Here is a 20,494-nt window from a genome sequence, read left to right as displayed (position 1 = left end):
GGGCTTTTAACCACTAAGTCAGAATAGTCCTTCAAAAAAAAAAAGAATAGTCCTTCAGAATGTGAGCATCAGCAGCAAGAACATTTTCCAAATTAAGGAACAGGAGACTCAGAGAGGGTAAGGACATGCCCAAGCCACACAGCAGGTAAATGGCAGAGCCAGGTTTCAAAGCCAGACTTGTGTGTGTCCAGCCCAGATTGATCTTTGTCCCATGAGCCCTTCCATAAAGCTCTGATGGGGCAGGAGGACAAAGCTAGTTGAGATCTGCCCTCGCCTGCAGCTCTGTCCAGGGGTCTTATAGCCCTCCTTCTACAGCTTAGGGTGAGTGCTTCCCTAAAGGGTCTAAGGTGAGGTCACTGGGGTGGCACGGATGACGGCAGAGGGTGCAACATCCCCCTCCACCGGCCTCTGATTGGGGCCCTGCAATCCCCCAGGATTTGGTGCTTGGAAAGCTGACGTTAGGTTGCTATGGCGATGGGTTTGGGGCGGTTGCCATAGCAGCAGAACTAGCCTGGGTTTAAAAATATCTAGGAGGAGGTTTGTGTTTGTGTGTGAGTGTGAGTGCGTGACCGACCGTGCTGTTGTGTGTGTCCAAATGGGAGGGCTTGTGGGGGGTGTGGTGTGGAGCTGGGACTGCAGGCATGACTTAGGGTGGGGGCTGAGCAGCACACAGAACTGTGTGTGTTACGAGTGTCACTGAGTAGCCTGTGAGGTCCTGTGCATTTTGTGCTTTAGTCTACATGGGCTATGTATCTAAATGTGCGTGATTCCCCAATTAGTGCGGAAGACATAATTGAGTCTGTTTGTCAGTCTGTATATCACATGTCACTAGCATGTATGCCTTATGTAACATAGGCTGTGTATGTCTTGTGGTTTTGATCATATCCTTGTAACTTCTCAGTGTGTGTGTGGCCAAGTGTGGAGTTGTTTTGGCTCTGGAGTTGTTTTGGCTCTGAACAGGGGCACCTGGGACACACTCAGATATTAGATATGTATCTTTTGTGCATGAGAGCCTGTGGTGTGGCTTTGGGTCCACATGAGTGAATGCACATTATGTATGATGGGCATCTGTGTGTCAGTGTGTGTGTGTGTGCCTATCTTCTGTGAGTCTTCATATATCAGAGTGTGCCTGTGTCAAACTGTTGAGTGTGCACCTGTGTGTCTGCAGGGGGGACCTGTGTGACTCTGTGTTGGGGGGAACTTCACATCTGACTCCATGGATGCTGGGGTATATATACCTGTGTGATGTGAGTATATGTGGCCTGATGGGTCGAAGGTGTGGATTTCTGCCTGACCTCAGTATCTCCCTGCATCCCCCTGCCTCTTCCTTGTCTCCATGGCAACCAGTTCCTCAGCTCCCTCCAAGAAGATGGAAGGGGAGGATCCAGACTGCAGTGGACCACGACCCCCTCCCATCCCCCTTGGCTCTGGGGACAATGCAGGGGGAGGGGACAGATGGGCGGCCACCCCATCCACCCCAGGCCATCTGCTACCCTCCCCATCCCATCCTGGGGACCTGAGAGCGTGGCAAAGGAGGGACAGGAGTGGGATGGAGCAGAAGAAGGGGGGCCCCCAGCTGCCACAGTTACCCCCATTCAAGCCCTCTCTGAGCCAAATCTTGCCTCTGGCTGACCTAGGAAGGAAAAAGAATCCTTGGAGACCAGAAATCCAGGGAGAAGAAAATTCATGTATCAGACAAAATCAAATATTAGCAATGATTCATTCTCAGGAAGTGGCCCCTACTTACAGTGACTTTGGGCTCTGAAATTAAGCTTGTCCTGTGCTTTAATCCTAGTTTTCCCTCTATCTACCTGTGTGTCCTTGGACAAGACACCCTCCACGTTCGTGGGCCTCCATCTTGTCATCTGAAAATCAGGTTTTCTTAATGCCATGTATAGTAATACTTACTCTTTCAGGACCAAAACTGTTTCATTCCCTGTTGTATCCCAGTGCTTGGGACAGTGCCTGGCATTTGGAAGGTTTGTTAAATGCTATCGATTGGACTGATTGTCAGTTGGGTGCTAGGATCAGCGCTCCATGTTTTAAGTCAGGTGCCCATTGACTCAATTCCCTGAGCCCTTGAAGTAACTTTGTTGATTCTTCAAGTGAGAGATGAAAGATTTGAGGAACAATTTCACAGCTGTCAGGGGTGGGAGACATGTGAAGCAAGCTTTCTTATCGCGACCAAGTGATATCCGGTGACTGAGGCTCAGTTTCCTCATCAGTAAAATGGAGATAACAGGAATACCTCACAGAGTTGGTTGCTGTAAGGTCAAATGTTTGTGACGTGCTTACTGAGAACCAGACCTGGCACATGGTAAGTGCTCAATAAACGCTCATTACGGCGAGGGGTGGGGAACGCGTGGAGGAGCTCAGGGTCCTTATTGTAGCCTGGTCCCTCTTGTGCCTGCGGGGAGGGGCGTGGTCAACCCAGGGGGCGTGGTCCAGGCTTCCAGGGCAGACCAATGGGGCGCCGAAGGGCGTGGCCCTGACCTGCCTGGGCGTGACCTTGCGCGGGTGGGAGGGGCCAGGCCGCTGTGGGAGTCTCCGGGAAGAAGATGCTCGGGCCAGCAACCACCGCCAGCCCAGCCGCCGCTGCCGCCCGCGCTCACCACCCCCCGGGTCCCCACTAGCGGCCGCCTCCGCCTCCTACCTCCGGCCCCGTTCCTCCGGCCCCCCGCCCCGGGCAGGGTCTGGGGGGGCTCGGCCCTCTGCCCGGGGAGCAAAGAAAGGGGTCCCGTCCCCTCCAGTGGCGTGGCCAGTCCCCGGCCTCTGTGATCTTGCGACAGACCCCACCCCTCAGTTCTCTCAGGGCCCTCTCCGAGACCCCCTTTTCCCTCCCGTCCCGCTCACATCCGCTCTCCGGGCTCTGTCAGCCCCCTAGAACCAGCTCCCTCCCTTCTCCCCTCTGCGGGGTTCCCCCTCCCCCATCCCGCGCCGCCGCCCCCTCCCCCTCCCTCATCCCCTCCCCTCCCCCTCCCCCGTCCCCCCGCCCCCCCCCCACCATGAGGATGATGGCCGCCGGCGCGGTGCACGGCCTCTTCACGGCCTCCGCGGCCCCGCAGCCGCCGCCGCCCCCGCCGCCGCCGCCGCCGCAGCCCCAGCCTCCCCAGCAGCCGCCGCCGTCGCCGCCGCAGCCGCCGCAGCAGCAGCAGCCGCCGCCCCAGGCCCCCCCCATGGAGCCCGAGGCCCCGGATTCCCGCAAGAGGCCCCTCGAAACGCCCCCCGAGGTGGTCTGCACCAAGCGCAGCAACACGGGAGGTGAGAAAGGGCTGCGGTTCGGCGTGGGGGAGCGGGCAGGGGGCCTCGCCTTTCTCCACCGTCCTCCCCCGCAAATGGCAGGTGCAAGGGCTCAGGGGAGGGGAAGGGCGCCCCTCCCTAGACTGGGGAAAGGAGAGGGGAGTTGGGGAGGGAACCGGCCCCCTTCCCCCTCTTGCCGCGGGCCCCGGGCCCGGGAGCTTTGTCTGCGATGAGAGGGGCTGAGGGGGAGGGGGTGGTAAGTGTCCTTGGGGGCGCGCGAAGGATAGGGGGCGTGGGTCCCTCCGAGCGGGTGTCTCTGTGTCCTTGAGGGGTGTGTGATGTGACCGTTTCGGGGCAGGGGTGTCCCCGACCTGGCGTGTTCTGGCGGGGGGAGGGGAAGGAGCTGAGGAGGCCTGTGGACCCGGAGCCTCCCTGGGGATGTCCTGAGCCAGGGTTGCGCCCGAGGGAGGCATGTGGGGGCCACGGGCGGGATTGTGCTGGGGACAAGCTGGGTGCGTGTGTTGGGTGACATGGGGGAAAAGGTGGGTGTGGAAAGCTCAGTGAGAGAATGTGTGGTCGGGACAGGTGCGTGTGTGTGCTCATGTGTATGTGTGTGAGCCCTGTAAGGCCTGGATGTGTGACATTAGGGATCATGGATATGACAGGAAGAAGGGTGTGTGTGTGTGTGTAAGAGATGAAAGGGGCTGGGCTTCATGTTTGAGACCCTCGGAGGGGTATGTGTGACAAGTATGTGCATGTCACCCCAGAGGGGACTGTGGAAGAGTGTGACACATGAGTGAGAGGGTCTGTGTGACATGCAAGGGGGTGTGTGTGGGCTGCCGAATGGGCCGGCTCTGGGTATGAACCATGAGAGGCCGTGTGGATGAGAAGGCGGCAGTTCAGTGTGTGTGACACAGGCGTGTCCCGGGTGGGGTGGGACCAGGAGAAGCTGGTGAGGGTATATGACAAGAAAAGAGTGTGGGTGTGACTCCAGAGAGGCTGTGGCTGGGTGTGACACATGGAGGTGTGCAACGGTGACATCAGAGGGGGTGTGTGCAACAAGGGAAGGTGGGTGTATGACGGGGGAGAGGCTGGGTGAAATTCACGAGGGTGTGTAACAAGGAGAGGGAAGGATGGGGGCCCATGTGACAGGGAGCAGGAACGTGTGCATGTGACACCCAAGGGGTGTGAAAAGGGAAGGTCTGTGTGTGACACCCGAGTGTGTGTATATGTGTAACAAGGGGTTGTGTGTGAAATGGTTGGCGTGGATGATTCTCTGTGCGTATGACAAGGGAGTGTGTGTGTGTGTGATGGCTGAATGTTTGACAACACAGAAGGGGTGTGTGTAGAAGACAAGAGGGACCCTCACTGTGTGTGTGTGAAGAGGTATGTGGACCAGAGAATAAAAGCTGAGCTGGGAACTCTAGGTGTATGTCTTCCATGGGGTAGGGTTTGTCAGGGTACTCGGAGAGCCCAGCCCATTAGCTCCCTGGAAGGGGGGAGACCCCAGAGCAGACATGCCCCTCCCAGCGGTCACCTTGGCCAAAATCTTAACGCTTCCTCTGGCCTCTTCCTCCGGATGGGAAAGGGGTGGCCTGGGGCAGAGCGCAACTCTTCTAGTGGGTGCGGTGGGGACCTCCCACCTCCTCTCCTTAGATGATGGGGAGCTGAATCTCTTCCTCCCATCCCAGCCCCCTGCCACCCCTGTCCAGGTGAGATAGGAATCGGGGAACCCCTGGCTGCCTTTGAGGGTGTCCAGCAGAAATTGGAGGAAAGGGAAGTTGGGGGAGGGGTGGGAGGGAGTTTCCTGTCCTTCTTCCTGCTCCCCCACCCCCAGCACACGCATGAATGTGTCCCGGCCACTTCCTTGCCTCCTTCCTGCCTCACTGCCATTCCCAGTCCTGGGGAGGGTCGGGGACCCAGGCGGTCAGTCCTGAGCCCAGTCCGGTGGTCCAGCCCCACCCCTGCTGGGGGGAGGGGAGAGATCTCATCCCTGTCTTCTCTTAAACGGGCTGAGATGTTCACAATCTGAGCAGTCAGAGCAAAACAGCACCATTTAACAGTGATGCTGCCAAGGACGGTGAAGTCCTAGCGTTTGGCACCTACTACGACTCAGGCTCGGAAACGTGGGGAAATCTCCCAATACAATCCTCGGGGGAGATGATTTGAGCTGCTTTTTCAGATGAGGAAAACTGAGGCTCAGCGAAATGAAGCCACTTGCCTGAAGTCACACTGCTCATAAGTGGGGGAACTGGGATCTCTCCAACCCTGGGTTGCCTGGTTCCCATGTGCTCAACCAGCCCGTGTGTCCTGCCTCCTCCAGCAGGGGGGAAACTAGGGTGGACCCTTAGGGACCCTGTCCTCCCTACTCGTCCACCTCCGTCTGTTGGCCCAGGGAAAACTGAGGCCAGGAGATTCGAAAGGACAGTCCTCCATTTACAGAAATGCTTAGGGGCAGAGCTGGGCAAGCGTCCAGGGCTTTTCATCTCAAAATTGAGGGCTCCTTCCAATAATACTTTCATGTCTGTGGGATGCTGGGTCAACCTCACTCCTTTTCTGAGCTTCAGTGTCACCATCTGCCAAATGGGGAAATAAAAATAATCAGAATGATGATAGTAGCTACCAGTTTTATTGCTTAATACCTTACATGCAGTATTTCATTTAATTCTCCCAACACTCTATGATGTGATAATAATAATAATAAATTGTAACAATGACATTTATGGTGCCACAGTACATCAGAAGTATTATGGAAAACACTTGGCACTCACCAATCGTTTAATAATCCTTGCAATCCTATTATGTTACCCATCTTATAGGTGACACATTGAGGCACAGAGAGGTTAATTAACTTGCCCAAGGTTAGTCAGCGAATAAGGGGCAGAGCCAGGATTTGAACTCGCGAGGCTGGCTCCATTGCATGAGTTAGACACTATAGTGAACCCCGTTTTCAGTCGAGGAGACTGAGGCTCAGGGGATAAGGCATTTGTGCAGTGAGTCATTCCAGCCCCAGCAGACTGAACTCCTGCCCACGGGGCTAGCTTAGGGGCTGGTAGAGGAGATGGTGGCTGTTAAAAGCGGCTTCTGGCCACTGTGACTGGCCGGCAGACATCGTTGGGAGGGAGACGAGGCACTAAGGACAGGCAGGCTTGAACGAAGAGGCTGAGTGGAAACTCCAGTTGGGAATTCATCAGAGAAACATAGTCCCGGTCTGATGGCACAGTAACAAAGAGCGTCCCCCTTGAGTACAGACGATAACTCTTTTTTTTTTGGCCATACCATGAGGCATGTAGGATCTTAGTTCCCTAACCAGGGATCGAACTCAGGCCCCGGCAGTGAAAGCACAGAATCCTAACCACCGGACCGCCAGAGAAGTCCCACAGATTCTTAAGATGCCACTAGACTGCCCCCTATACACCTGATTGTATTCCCATCTCTGTCACCCCCACATATACAGAAACATCAACTCCCCCATACACACGCACACAGACCTCACAGCCCAACCATAGCTGACACCAGCCAGGCCTTGCTCCTGAGATCCTCGATCTTTAACACAGTTATCACCGAGGTTACTAGCTCTGGAGTGAGAGCCTCCGAGGTTCATCTTGTCACTGTCACGTGCCTGGTGTGTGACCCTTGGGCGCATTCTTTCACTGCTCCGAGCCTCAGTCTCCTCATCTGGAAAATGGGAACCGTAATATCCACCTCTACCACTCCAGGCTGTTGTGTGGGTTCAGTGAGATTGTGTATGTGGGTTCAGTGCCGTTGTGTGAGTTCAGCAAGATGCCTGATACACAGTAGCAGGTCTGGCAGATAGTAAGCTCTCAATAAACAACAGCCGTCGTTATTATTATTATCGCTATGGAGAATGTCACGTTCCTGATTCACGATCCACTGGTGATTTGCCCAGAGGAAATCACGCCCCGTCCATCTCTCTGTTGGAGAGAGCGTCACAGCTCAAAGACAGCATTACACCTCTCGGCATCTCATCCCTTCAGAAGCATGTCTCGGTTGTATTCTATCTCTCACAAGGATGGGCAGCGCCATCATTCACAGAAAGACATCACCCACCAATGTCCCGCCCCTCCTCAGTGGTACCAGCCACACCCCCGGTCTCTTTTCCACCACCAGCATCCTTACACACTCCCAATGACAATATCAGCATCCCACCCCAGCCTCCTCAGACCTCCACAGAACACATCGATGCTTCCACCCCTGCCCCCACACAAGAGCAGGTACCATGAGTACAAAACCCCTACTTAGGTTCCGCCCAAACATACAGTCGCCAAAAACCCCACCTCTGCCACATTCACTTCTGTCCTAGCTTTCTCGTGAACAGCTCCCTCTCCTGCACCCAAACCATCTTTCAGCGTCAGCGCTGAGTAAAAAGTGCCACTCTTGGGAATTCCTTGGCGGTCTAGTGGTTAGGACTCTATGCTTTCACTGCCAAGGGCATGGGTTCAATCCCTGGTCAGGGAACTAAGATCCTACAAGCCATACAACACAGCCAAAAAAAAAAAAGAGGGCTACTCTACCCATTCATAGCACCCCAAATCTCTTGGGTAAGTCAACATTATTTATGGAGGTAGAGGAGTATTGGTTCCTTGTTGGAAGCCTTTATAAGCTTTCCTGAGGAGCAGGGACATGGGAGTGGAGGAGACCAGAAACGCAGAATGACTATAAGAAGGAAATACAGCCCGATCCCAAGGTGGAAATATTGAAATTGCAGCAGAGGGGAACCAGGAGAGCTGAAATTGGCATCTTTCGTTGCCATCCTCTGTAGAGGGAGCAACTAGCTGGACCCCCAGGGAAAAGCTAAGGGAGTGGGGGAAGGGTGGGCAGGTGGAAAGTGCTGGCATTTTGCTTCAGTAGAAAGAACTTTTTCACAGGCAGAACCTTGGTTGTTCAAACAGGGTGGGATATGTGAGGTCCGGGGGCTTCCGGGTTCAGCTGACGTCACGCGTCTGCCCTTTGCTTCAAGGCAGGCTGGCAGATAGAAGCCTGGCTCCTTCCTGGAGGAGGTGAGCTTCCCACAATGGGGAATGGAGAAGAATCTGCAGAGCCCGGGAGCAGACGATGGGCTGCCATGGGGACTCCAGGACCTTAGAATTCTGAGCTTCTACAGGTGGGAGGTCTCGGCTGGTCACTCTCTGTAGGACCCTGACCTCTGAGGAGGGGCCTCCAAACTTCCACTAGTCTGATATAGGGACCACCAGGCACCCACAAAGTGGTTTAAGTGGGGATTCCATGGACAGACTTTTTCGGGGGAATCATTTTGGGTTTAGATGAATGTACTTTGGGAGGAAAAAAGTATAACCAGTCCTTCAAACTCTATTAGCAATGATTTTTTTCAACGTCCTCTTTAAATAGATGCATTTACATTTTAAGAGGGAATGGACTTAAAAGGCATGGACTGTCTGTCTTGTTCTCTGCTGTGTCCCCAGGATCTAAAACAAGGCCTGGCACGTAGTGGATGCTCAGGAAGGATTTGTTGGAGAGAGGGAGGGAGAAAGGAAGCAAGGGAGAGAAAAAGCAAAGAAATAATAGTACAGAGGGATGCAGCAATTCAGGAAGAGAGGTAGATGCTGGAGGGCAAGTGGAAGCAGAGCCTGGTTTCTTATCAATGAGAACACGTTCCTCCTCCAAAAAGCAGGGAGAAGCCTGGGGAGAGGTGATGAAGGAAGTGGCGTCCCCCCATCCTCCTATTTCCTAACAAAACCCCAAACCTTTGAGGCTCATTTCCCCATTGATAGAGCACCTAGTGTGCGCCAGACACTGCGATAGGAGCTTCGCCTGTGTTCATGAAATAGGTAATAGTAAAAATGATGATTGTGATGGTGATGTCTTGATACCCAACGTTTCTAAAGTGGTCTACGTGCCTGAGACCATCCTAAGTACTCCACGGATTAGCATTGAATGAATGACAGTTAACCCCAGAAGATAGCGCGATCCTGTCCCCATTTTAGAGATGAAAAAACAGAGGCCCAAAGAGGTGAGGCGACTCACCCAAGGCCACACCACCCATCCGTGACAGAAGTCCGCACTCAGTCGAGGGCTGTTTCTGTCATTTCATTCAGAGATTCTCAGACAAAACTTGAGGAAGTGTGAGTGAGGGACGTGAGGGTGTCCCCAGTTTTCTTCAGAACCGTCTTCAGGAGGGAAGCTGAGGAAGTGGCCCTGGCTGGAGAAAAGATCGGGAATGAAATCAAAGAAGGAAAGAGGATGGAGTTCTTGTGAGAAAACCCTCCCCATCCTTCTAAACCTGCCAAAGATGGAGAACTGGCTCCCATCTCTGTGTCCGGTTGAGGGGAAGGGCAGGCAAGGGGCCACCTCTGTGAGCTCAGGGAAGGAAGTCATTTGTTGGGGGGGATGCTTAGGAAGATGGATGGAGAGGAACCCTGGGGGGCTAATTACCTAATAGGCTTAATGATCTGATTAGGCATGTTTAAGAGGATTGCCTTGGACTAAAGGAAACCCCTTAATTCTGGACCTCCTCCCCTTGCCTGAAAAGCCACATTTAGCCCCTTGCCCCCATACCTCCATGTTCACACGGCAGGGAACCCAGAATTTTCTTTCTCTTTCTTTTTTTTTTTTCGGTCATGCCATGCAACAAAGTAGGATCTTATTTCCCAGACCAAGGATCAAATCCGTGCCCCCTTCAGTGAAAAATACAGAGTCCTAACCAGTGGACCACCAGGGAATTGCCGGGGAACCCAGAACTTTCAATCTTAAGGGACCAAGTGGAGATGAGCAGGGCTCCCAGCCCCCAGGACCCTGCCCCATCCTTCTAACAGAGCAGTTTCTCTTTTATCTGCTCTGGATGTTGGAGTTTCACTGGAGACGTTGAAACTACATTTCCTTTGCTTAAAAGAAAAAACCACTGGGGGATGATGGTCCAAGACCTTAAGCTTCGGAAACCAAACGGCCTGGCTTGTCCCTTCTTCTTCCCAGGATTTGTGTGTGCTCAGTCGTTGCTCAGTCGCATCTGACTCTTTGCGGCCCCATGGACTGTAGCGCACCAGGCTCCTCTTACCCATGAAATTTTCCAGGCAAGAATACTGTAGTGGGGTGCCATTTCCTCTTCCAGGGGATCTTCCTGACCCAGAGATTGAACCTGTGTCTCTTGCGTCTCCTGCGTTGGCAGCAGATTCTTTACCAGTCGTGCCAACAGGGAAGCCCTTCCCAGGGTTTATTATATGCCTGCTATGGGCTGGGCGCTATGTGAGTCCCTGGACATGAGGAAGAGCTTCACTGACATGGCCCACACTGGACTTTGTGGTACATCCTTCCGAAGGCAGAAAACAGAGATCCATCCTCTCCCTAGGGTTCCAGGAAAAGTTCTAAGAAGATGGGACATTTGAGGGGAGACCTGAAGCACAAGAGGAATTCACTGGGGGAAGCGCATTCTTTGCGACCCTGTGGACTGTAGCCCACCAACCTCCTCTGTCCATGGGATTCTTCAGACAAGAATACTGTAGCGGGTTCCTCCTCCAGGGAATCTTCCCAACCCGGGGATCGAACCCTGGTCTCCTATGCTTCCTGCACTGGCAGGTGAATTCTTTACCACTGAGCCACCTGGGGGAGCGGAGTTCTAGACAAAGAGAATGTGCAAAGGCCCTGAGGTGGGAGGGAGGAGGGAAGTTTGAGGAGCAGAAAGGAAGGTAGGTCTAGTGTGCCGGGAGAAAGGTAAGGATGTGAAGCTGGAAAAGAGGGCGGGGCCAAATCACCAAGAGATTCAGACTCAGAAGGTTCCTGAATTTTTCCCTTGGGAAGACACGGGTGGTGGTGGGGGCAACAGTTTGATTAGAAGATCGCAGAGGTTAGGCAGTTGCCTTGAGACTGCGTTAACAAAGTGCTTTACACATGACCAAGAAAATTGGTTGATAACAAAGAATGACCAAAGCCTCATTAAGGACTCTTGGTGCTGCCTCCTGCCTCAAGGTCTTGGAGGCTGTCCTGGTGCATACTGGTCTTCAGCTGCCAGCAGGGAAGAGTTGTTAGGCATGGGTGGACCAAGAATGAATCAGAATTGTATTTGAATCTCAACCCAGCAACTGTCTTGGTGCCCTTGGGTTGGTACCTTCTCTGTGCCCCTCTGTGCCTCAGTTTCCCCTTATGTAAAAATGGAGGGGACTTCTCTGTTGGTCCAGTGGTTAAGAATTCGCCTTTTAATGGAGGGGGTGTGGGTTCAACCCCTGGTCAGGGAGCTAAACCACTGAGAAAACACAACATAAAGTGGACACAATATTGTAACAAATTCGATGAAGACCTTAAAAAATGGCCCACATCAAAACATAAAAATAAAAAATAAATAAAACATAGTAATAAAAAAATCATGGAGAAGGAAATGGCAACACACTCCAGTATTCTTGCCTGGGAAATGCCATGGACAGAGGAGCCTGGTGGGCTTCAGTCCATGGGGTCACAAAGAGTCCAACCAGGCCTAGTGACTAAGCAACAACATATATATATATATAAACTATGTTGCAATGAGGGAGCTTCCCGGGTAGCTCAGCTGGTAAAGAATGCACCTGCAATGCAGGAGACCCCAGTCAGATTCCTGGGTTGGGAAGATCCCCTGGAGAAGGGAAAGGCTACCCACTCTAGTATTCTTGGGCTTCCCTGGTGGCTCAGATGGTAAAGAATCCGCCTGCAATGCGGGAGACCTGGGTTTGATCCCTGGGTTGGAAAGATCCCCTGGAGGAGGGCATGGCAACCCGCTCCAGTATTCTTGCCTGGAGAATCTGCATGGACCAAGGAGCCTGGCGGGCTCTGTGCGGTTGCAAAGAGTCAGACACAACTGAGCAACTAAGCACATATTGCAATGGAAGAATAAAAAAATAATAAAATAAAAATGGAGCTCATTTTCCCTTCCTCACTGGGAGGTTGTGAGGAATGGGTGAGATCAAGCCAGCAATGCACTCAACACAGCACCAGGTCAGTAATGAGTGTCAGAGCGTCTCCAGAGTCCAGCCTTCTGCTCCCCTCCCGCCTCATTGCTTCCACCAGTCAGACCACTGTCACCTCCTGCCTGGACTATTGCAGTTGCCTCTTCACTGGGCTCTTCCACCCATGCTTGTCACAGTCTGCTCCCCTCATGGGCCTCAGAGGGATCTTTTTAAAACCTAAGACATCACACATGGGGCTTCCCTGGTGGCTCAGTGGTAAAGAATCCACCTGCAATGCAGGAGACTTGCAGGAGACACGGGTTTGATCCCTGGGTTGGGAAGATTGCCTGGAGAAGAAAATGGCAACCCACTCCAGTAGTCTTGCCTGGAAAAGCCCATGGACAGACGAACCTGATGGGCTACAGCGCACGGAGGCACAAAAGAGTCAGACACAGCTGAGTGACTGAACTCCTCTGCTCAGAGCCTTCCCGAAGCTCCCGTCTCACCTGGAAGAAAAACCACCTTGATCCACAAGCTTGAACACCCCACCACCATCCCCGCTTCTCTCAGCCCTCATTTCCTCCCACTGTCCTGTCTCACTCAGCCCCAGCCCCACTAGACATCTCACCCTCACAACCCAGGCACACCCTCACCCCAGGGCCTTTGCACTTGCCCTTCCTCCACATGGCCACGTGGTTCTGCTCTGTTCCCTCCTCCACAGCTGGGAGACAGTGTATTTTAATGGTTCAGAGCAGGGACTCTGGAGCCAGGTGGGATTCAAACCTCAGCTCTACCACTACCCACGTGGTACCTGATGGGTACCCAGATGTTGTTGGTGGTAATGAATCCGCCTGCCAGTGCAGGAGATGCAAGAGATGTGGGTTCGATCCCTGGGTTGGGAAGATCCCCTGGAGAAGGAAATGGCAACCCACTCCAGTATTCTTGCCTGGAGAATCCCATGGACAGAGGAGCCTGGCAGGCTACAGTCCACGGGGTTGCAAAGAGTTGGACCCGACTGAAGCAGCTGAGCACATATGTGACACCATCTACTAGCTATGTGAATGGGAGAAAATCCTTCACCTTTGTTTCCTCATCTGTGGAATGTTTTTGTTTTTTTTTAAATACCTCCCTCTTAGCATCAGTGTGAAAATGAAAAGATCTCATATTTGTAAATGACTTGGAACGGAGTCTAGCGTGTATTTGGTACTATGGAAGTGTCTGTTCGACAAAGAATGCTGTATTCTTGGGAAGGGCTTTCCTGGTCACCAGATCGGACAGTCCAGCACCTACACTCCCCATCCTCTTTCCTGCCTCTTTTTGTTTTCTTGGTACTTACTGCCATCCGACAACATGAAATGCACTGTCTTGTCTCCCCTGCTCTAGAAGAATGTAACTGTATGCTTTTGGCTGAATCACTGAATCTCTTTTGACCTTATTTGTGAAATCAGGGACCTTTGTCTGTTTTCTTCATGGCTGTTTCTCTAGCATGGTGCCAAGCACATAGCAGGTGCTCAGGAATTCTTGGTGGAATGAATGAATGAGAGAATGAAAATCATTACGTGTATTATTTCCCTATTGCTACTTTCTTGAGTCCTTGCTCCTGTATGTTACTGTGATCCCAGCGGGTTTCCTAGCCCAGCCCATGCCAGTGCCTCCCAAGAGGTACTATCCAAAAGTGAAGACCCCTCTCTCCTGACTCCCCTCCCTGCTGTGTGCCCCTGCAGAGGAAGGTGAATACTTCCTGAAGGTGCTGATCCCCAGCTACGCTGCGGGCTCCATCATCGGCAAGGGTGGGCAGACCATCGTGCAGCTGCAGAAGGAGACGGGAGCCACCATCAAGCTCTCCAAGTCCAAAGACTTCTATCCGGGTGAGCCCCAGCCCCGGGGGCACGCTTGCTCCGGCCTCCCATCCCTCCCATCTAGGCCCTCCAGGAGTGGGGAAGGCTCCCCTAGGGGCAGTGAGAGTGGTAGGGGGCCTCCCCTCCTCCCCCTAAGGGGACTGAGCAGCCCTGGGCCCCAGGGGCCAGGCCCGAGCAGATGGGGGTGGGGGCAGGGCAAGACAATGGGCTGCTGCATATTCATGAGCTCATTTGCATGATGTGGTGGCAGATGTACCCATTCCCACACACCTGCCCCGTTGGGTCTGTTGGAGGAGCTGGGGGGGTTGGCCAAGGAGGCAGGTGTTGGGGTGTCCCTCAAGGCTTGGGGGGCCAGCCATCCTTGTTACACAGACCCTCAGTCTTCCCCTTTGGATTTCTCTGTCACCCCATCTCACCCGATCTGAGTCACACTGGTTCTCCATCTGTGTCGTTCTTTCCATGTCTTTTTCTGTTTCTATCATCTTTCTTTCTTGCCCATTGGCCGAGCCACACAGCACATGGGATCTTAGTTCCCCAGCCATGGATGGAAGTCGCACCTCCTGCATTGGAAGCGCAGAGTTCTTAACCACTGGGCAGCCAGGGCGGTCCCTTTCTCATTCTGTTTCTGACTTTCTCATCTCTTGTTCCCTGAGTCTCCACTCCCACTGGCTTCTCTCTTGTCTCCCCCTGCCCTGTTTCTCCTCTGTCTCTCTGGTTCCGTTTGGAGGTCCCCCATCTCTGTTCTCTTAGCCGCCCAGCTGGTCTGTCCATCTCTGCTTTTCCCTTTCTGTCCCCTCCTCTTCCCTTCCCTTTCTGTCTTCCCATCTCTCTCCCCATATTTTCCTTTTCCTCCACCTCTTAGTCTCACTTTTTTTCTCCAGCTATCTCTTTCCAGTCACCCACTCAACCAGTGCTTAGTAGCACCCCTCAATGGGTAGTCATTCTCTGCGGGGGGTTGCTCCTCATTTCTTCCCATCCCTGCTTGCCCATCTCTCCCCTTACAGTCCTCTTTTTCTCCTAAGTCTCAGCTTCCTCGTGTCTTTTTTCCTCTGTCTCCACAATCAGCCCTTTTTTCTGCCTCTTCTCCAGCTCTATCTCCCTTCCTCCAATCATAAATTGTCCAGGCCCCTCCCCTCTCACTAATCCCCCTCAATATCTCTCACCCGCTTCATATCTCCCTCCCAAGACTGAAGCCTGAGCTTCAACATCTAGGAATCCAGGGAAGGTCCCCTGAATTGCATCTTTGGTCCAGTGCTGGTTCTAGTTCATCCTTAATCCCCTTGGATTTTTTAGGTCAAACACCAGAGCTGAAGCCCAGGGTCAGGACAATTTCATATTCTCTCTCCCTGTCTCTCTCTCTCTCTCCTCTTTCCACCCCGCCCTCTGCCTCCCATCTCACTAAGCAGCTTTGGCAAGAGGTTTAGAGAACAGTCCAGGGAACCTGGCACAACCCCCTTTTCTCTTCCACCCTGGCCCAGTTTTCCCCTCACCCCTCTAGCCCACAAGGTATAGATGGGACCTCTGCTTAGGACATCCACCCAAGGACACTTGGTTCCTTGCCCCTGGATCTCATTCTATGACATAACACACATCATCCCCTCCCAACGCAGTGACACACCCCACCGGCTAGGCAGCGGAGAACCCCAAAGGATGAGCCAGTCACTGACTCTCTCCTGGGCCAAACACTGTTCAAGCAAGCAACGTGAGCTAAGCGTCTCTCCCAAGCCCCTGGACGTGCAGCGAGTCCTGCTCCCCACCCCCCAAGCCCATTCGGAACTTCCAGATCATACAGCATGTGCTGGTTCCTGGCTCAGAGATGCAGGACACAGCTCTCTACATCCCAGTCCTATCCCTGGGACTTCCCAGGACCCAGAGGAACATAAGAGATGGAGATGCTATTGCTCTCGCATGTGTTTCTCTGCTTCTGGCTGATACCCTCCATTCATTCATATTCTCTGAGCATCTTCTTCAGGCCAGCCCCGTGCCAGACAGAGATGGGGACACAGTAGTGACTGAGACACCCCAGCTTGGCCCTCATGGATCTCACATCCCAGTAGGGAAGATAAACTGAATACCAGTCATGACTTAGGGTGGTCAGGGCTGGGACTGGGGAAGCCCAGAGAATGGAGAGAGCTCAGACAGAGCACCTGACCCAGACTGAGATTATCAGGAAGGGCTTCCTGGAGGAGGAAGCCAGAATAATAAGAGTGGGCTAGGTAGAGAGCAGTAAAGTGTGATGAGAGGAGATGAAAGAGCACGTTCAAAGGCTGTGGGGTGGGGGTTAGTTGTTCAGTGTGGCTGGTGAGAGGACAGGTGAGAAATGACCGTGGAGAAATTGTAAGGGTCTAGTTAGCTCACACACACACACACACATGCACGCACACATATGTCTGCACTTATGTATCTACTCCATGAAACAAAAATCTGTGTGGCCCTTAACCCAAAGTGAGGGGCAGAACACACGAAGGGTGCCCCCTCCTTGGTACAGAAACCCCCAAGCTCCAGATTCAATCCTTCTGAGTCATACCTGGAGAGACTTAGACCCTGAAGGAAGCAGGTACCTGCCCCAAGCCACGCAGTCTTCTGTGTAGCTTACCCAGACCTTCTCCTGATTCTAAAACTCCTTCGGATTTTAAACAGCCACCTGAAGCCCTAGACCCTAACCTCAGAAAAAAAACAGATATAGACACTTTTTAAAAAAAATGTTTTGATTTATAACATCTTTGCGGCCAAGTTTAATATCTTACCTATTCTTTTTTACCATCAAAAATACAAAAGCAAAATTGCAATCATTGTATGCCTCCCCCCAACACATACACACACACACACACACACACACTCCACCCACACCAAGTTTAGCACAGGGTGGCTAAATGTTTAAAAGCCCAGACTCTGAAGCCAGACACATGGGTTCAAAACCCTGATTTTTCGCTACTGGCTGAATGAATTTGGACAAAACGCAGGTGCCTTAGTAATAAATCAAGAATAATAATATCGCCTGCCTCATATATTAAAATGAACAAATATATATATATATATACATAAAAAGTGCTTAGAATGATGCCCGGAAATTGGTGTTATGTAAGCACCAGCTGTTATTATTAGATATTCTTTCAGGGTTTAACTGAGTCCCCCAAAGCCCCTGTGGATCCTGGTTAAGAACTACAAGCGGGTGTGAGATCACAGACTCCCTGAGCTGGAAGGAAGCCTCACAGAGATGGAGAGCGGGGCCACTTCAGCCAGGCTCTCCCTGGGGCCACCCCACCCCCCAAGTTCCCACCCTGACCCACACCCTTTCCTATTTACACCCAGACGGAGGCAGCCTATGCGCTGACTCACGCTTGGCTCAGACCAAGCCATTGTTCTGGGGTGGAGGGGAGTAAGAGTGAGGAACAGCAGCCTAGAGGACATGGGGGATGTCAGCTACACCAGTGACCCAAGACGGGGACACCCAGACACACGGCGAGACTGGCATGCCAGGCTGAGCGACGGCAAGCGAGGGATCAGGGTGTAACACTAGCATGCTGGACTGGTATACCCACAGGACACTGGACACTCACCCCCAAGTGTCCCAGACACGCAGGCACATGGAGCCTGGTGCACTCAGGACCCTTTATAGACCCAGGGAGCTAACTGGTCCTGCAAACGGAATCCTACCCAGGGAGACACACACACACACACCATACCACACCTAGCATGCCTGTATCATCTGCACTCACAGCTTCACCCCAGCCAGTCCTGGTGGAGTCTTCTTTGTCTGACTGTAATTCAGACACACACACAAATACATCAATTCTCCAAATACCAATTCTTACATACTGACACCTGGGTCTGCCTGTCGGTTTCTTTCTCTTCCTCATATTCACCCTCATCATTCACAGTGTCTTGCCTGTTACCTGTACACGCGCCTTTGCACGTATATATGCAGTCCGCACACCATTTGTCCAGGTAGTCTTTTGAACACCTAGAGGTATCCGGATATCTCTTTCCCTTATGCAAACACACACACACAGGCGCACTGTCATACAGTCTCCAAGTGCTATGCATTCATTGTACAGCCTCAATGCCACTTCCTGGGATTCTTTGTTTCTTACTCCCAAACCTCTGTGCACACCCAGCTCCGTCTTACAAATAGTGTACATAACCTTGAACATCACAGTGACATCCAAAGTCTTTCTCCTCCACACAAACGTCTTTACTGAAATCACTATGTCATGCAGTCTGTTTGTATCCTGGTCTCTCCTGCTCTTTCTTTTACATACATACACAGATAATATTTGAGCCAGTCCTGCCGAAGAAAATACATGCACACACACACACACTCACCCAAACAGCCTCACAGATGTGTTTGCACTGGTCAGTGTCACCCAGAGTCTCTCTTTCATACATATATATCCCAACATCACCTAGAATTAGCACCTCTTCTCTCTGCTACCCACCCCAATACACACACACACACACACACACACACACACACACACCCCAAGGATGCCCAGGTCAGAACCGCCACAAATATCTGGAGAATCGCCAGCAGAGGCACCCCGCCGTCCTTTCTGTATCCCCATCTCCACTCTTCCATGAGTTGTCTTTGACCCACTCTGCTCTCCCCTCTCCCCACCCTTGCCCTCCCCCACCCCTCAGCCCTCCATCTGGTGGGTCCAGGCAGGCACTCAGGCCTCTCTGCTGTCTCCCCCATCCCCCAGCCCTTCCCCATCCTCTCCAAAAGCCCAGAGGCCGTCGCTGCAGGCTTTCAGGGGTTGCCAAGGCAACGGGGCCTCGTCCCTCATCCCCCTGGGGGTGGGCTGAGGACCCGGCCAGCCACACCGATAAGGGGGTTCCAGTTACTGTGGCAACCGTTGCAGGCCTGAGCTCTCGGCTTCTAGAAGGTGGGGGGGGGGGGCAGTGAGTGAATGGTTGCCAAAGCAACCGAGAGCCAGCAAGGACTGGGAAGAGGCAGCTGAGCCCTGTCTCCCTTGCCCAGGGCTGTTGTGGGCATAGCAAAGCACTTAAGCATCATTCTTCCATCCCCTGGGTTTGTTTTAAGGGAGGGAGAGGAAGTGAAGATAATAAAACAGGAATTCCACTCACTCTCCTTCTGATGAGTGTGACCCCTCTCTTCCTTGCTCAACAGGAACCACAGAGAGAGTATGTCTGGTACAGGGCACAGCAGAGGCCTTGAATGCTGTGCACAGCTTTATTGCCGAGAAGGTCCGAGAAATCCCACAAGCGATGACCAAGCCTGAGGTGGTCAATATCCTTCAGCCCCAGACCACAATGAATCCTGACAGAGCCAAGCAGGTTAGCAGGGATAGAGGCTGGGTTTTTGTAAAAGCTGGTGGGATCTGAGAGAAAGCACTTCTTCCATGTCACCGGTTTGCAAGGAGGGTTCAGTGGCATGGTGGTAGTTTTTTGGCTGTGAAGTCCTGTCTGATTTTTTACGACCCCATGGACAGTAGCCCATCAGGCTCCTCTGTCCAAGGGATTTCCCAGACAAGAATATTGGAGTGAGTTGCCGTTTCTTCTCCAGGAGATCTTCCCGATCCAGGGACTGAACCTGCATCTCCTGTTTGGGAGGCATATTCTTTACCACTGAGCCACCTGGAAAGACCACTTCAATGGCAGAATAAGCTATAAAACATTTATCAATCAAATACATGGTATTGGTTCGTAAAGAGAGTCAGCCTGAGGACGCCAGACCTCTTATTAGAATGATTTGATTCAGAGGGAGAATGAAGGTCTGGGAGAATCTGACCGAGATCCCCTTATTTATCCCTTCCTCCTAAGATTTACCAGATCCCCTTCCCTCTTCCACCTCATCCCATTGTCTGTCAAAACCGCCTGCTTCCCACTTCCTGTTCTCACCGGAAGTAACCACCCCATCCATAGGCAACACAGCACTGTTACCCACTCTGTTCATTAGTTACTGGATAAGAGTTTAGCCACCATTTTGGGAAAATGGTGTTTCCTTAGGAAGAGAGGAGGCGGGTCTTTCTGCTACATAGCCCTCTTGAGGAGGGATGGAAGGAGGAGGGCAGAGCTTTCCGGTTGCCTGCATTATCAGGAAGCCGTGGCGGAGGGATGTGCAAGAGCAGTCAGTCGCTTCCTGGGCTACTCGGGTTACCAGGACCCCTGTGCACACCAGGGAGGTGGGCTTCCTGCAAAGCCCCTGGCAACATGGCCCTGACCCGGCGAGCGGAAGCAGGGCACGGAGTTGGCTGCGGCAAACTCCCCGTTTGCTCTCCCTCTGTCCACTCCCGTATACGTGTGCACAAGATGCAAACGGGCGAGATCCCTGAGCAGGCAGACAGCCCCCTTGTGAGGGTTCCTGAACAGACGTCTGCTTGGAAGTAGGAGAGAGGGCCTCGGTAAAAGGAAACTGGGATTCCTGGGAAATCCTGTTGCCCTGAGATGGGACAGACCACGGGTCTGAGTTTCTATGAGTTCGTGGGGAAACGGTGGGCAGCAAACCCTGGTAGAATACTGCGAAACGGAACGATCCCCCCAAAA

The 20,494-nt window shown here is 52.7% G+C and overlaps 1 protein-coding gene across 1 annotated transcript in view; it reads left to right on the top strand.

Moving 5' to 3' along the window:
• The first annotated feature begins 3,013 nt into the window (after positions 1-3,013).
• NOVA2 (NOVA alternative splicing regulator 2) overlaps positions 3,014-20,494 on the top strand; it is a 31,120-nt gene continuing 13,639 nt past the window's right edge. Inside the window, exons 1-3 of the mRNA XM_043899549.1 lie at positions 3,014-3,261; positions 13,853-13,996; positions 19,119-19,285. Of these exons, the coding sequence (XP_043755484.1) occupies positions 3,015-3,261; positions 13,853-13,996; positions 19,119-19,285 (558 nt within the window). The 5' untranslated portion in view covers position 3,014. The remainder of the gene's footprint in view (positions 3,262-13,852; positions 13,997-19,118; positions 19,286-20,494) is intronic.

The sequence above is a fragment of the Cervus elaphus genome, chromosome 4, assembly GCF_910594005.1.
Source record: "Cervus elaphus chromosome 4, mCerEla1.1, whole genome shotgun sequence".
In the NCBI taxonomy this organism is placed as follows: Eukaryota; Metazoa; Chordata; class Mammalia; order Artiodactyla; family Cervidae; genus Cervus; species Cervus elaphus.
The sequence above is the reverse complement of the archived record's forward strand: the minus strand, read 5'-3'. Positions and strand labels throughout refer to the sequence as shown.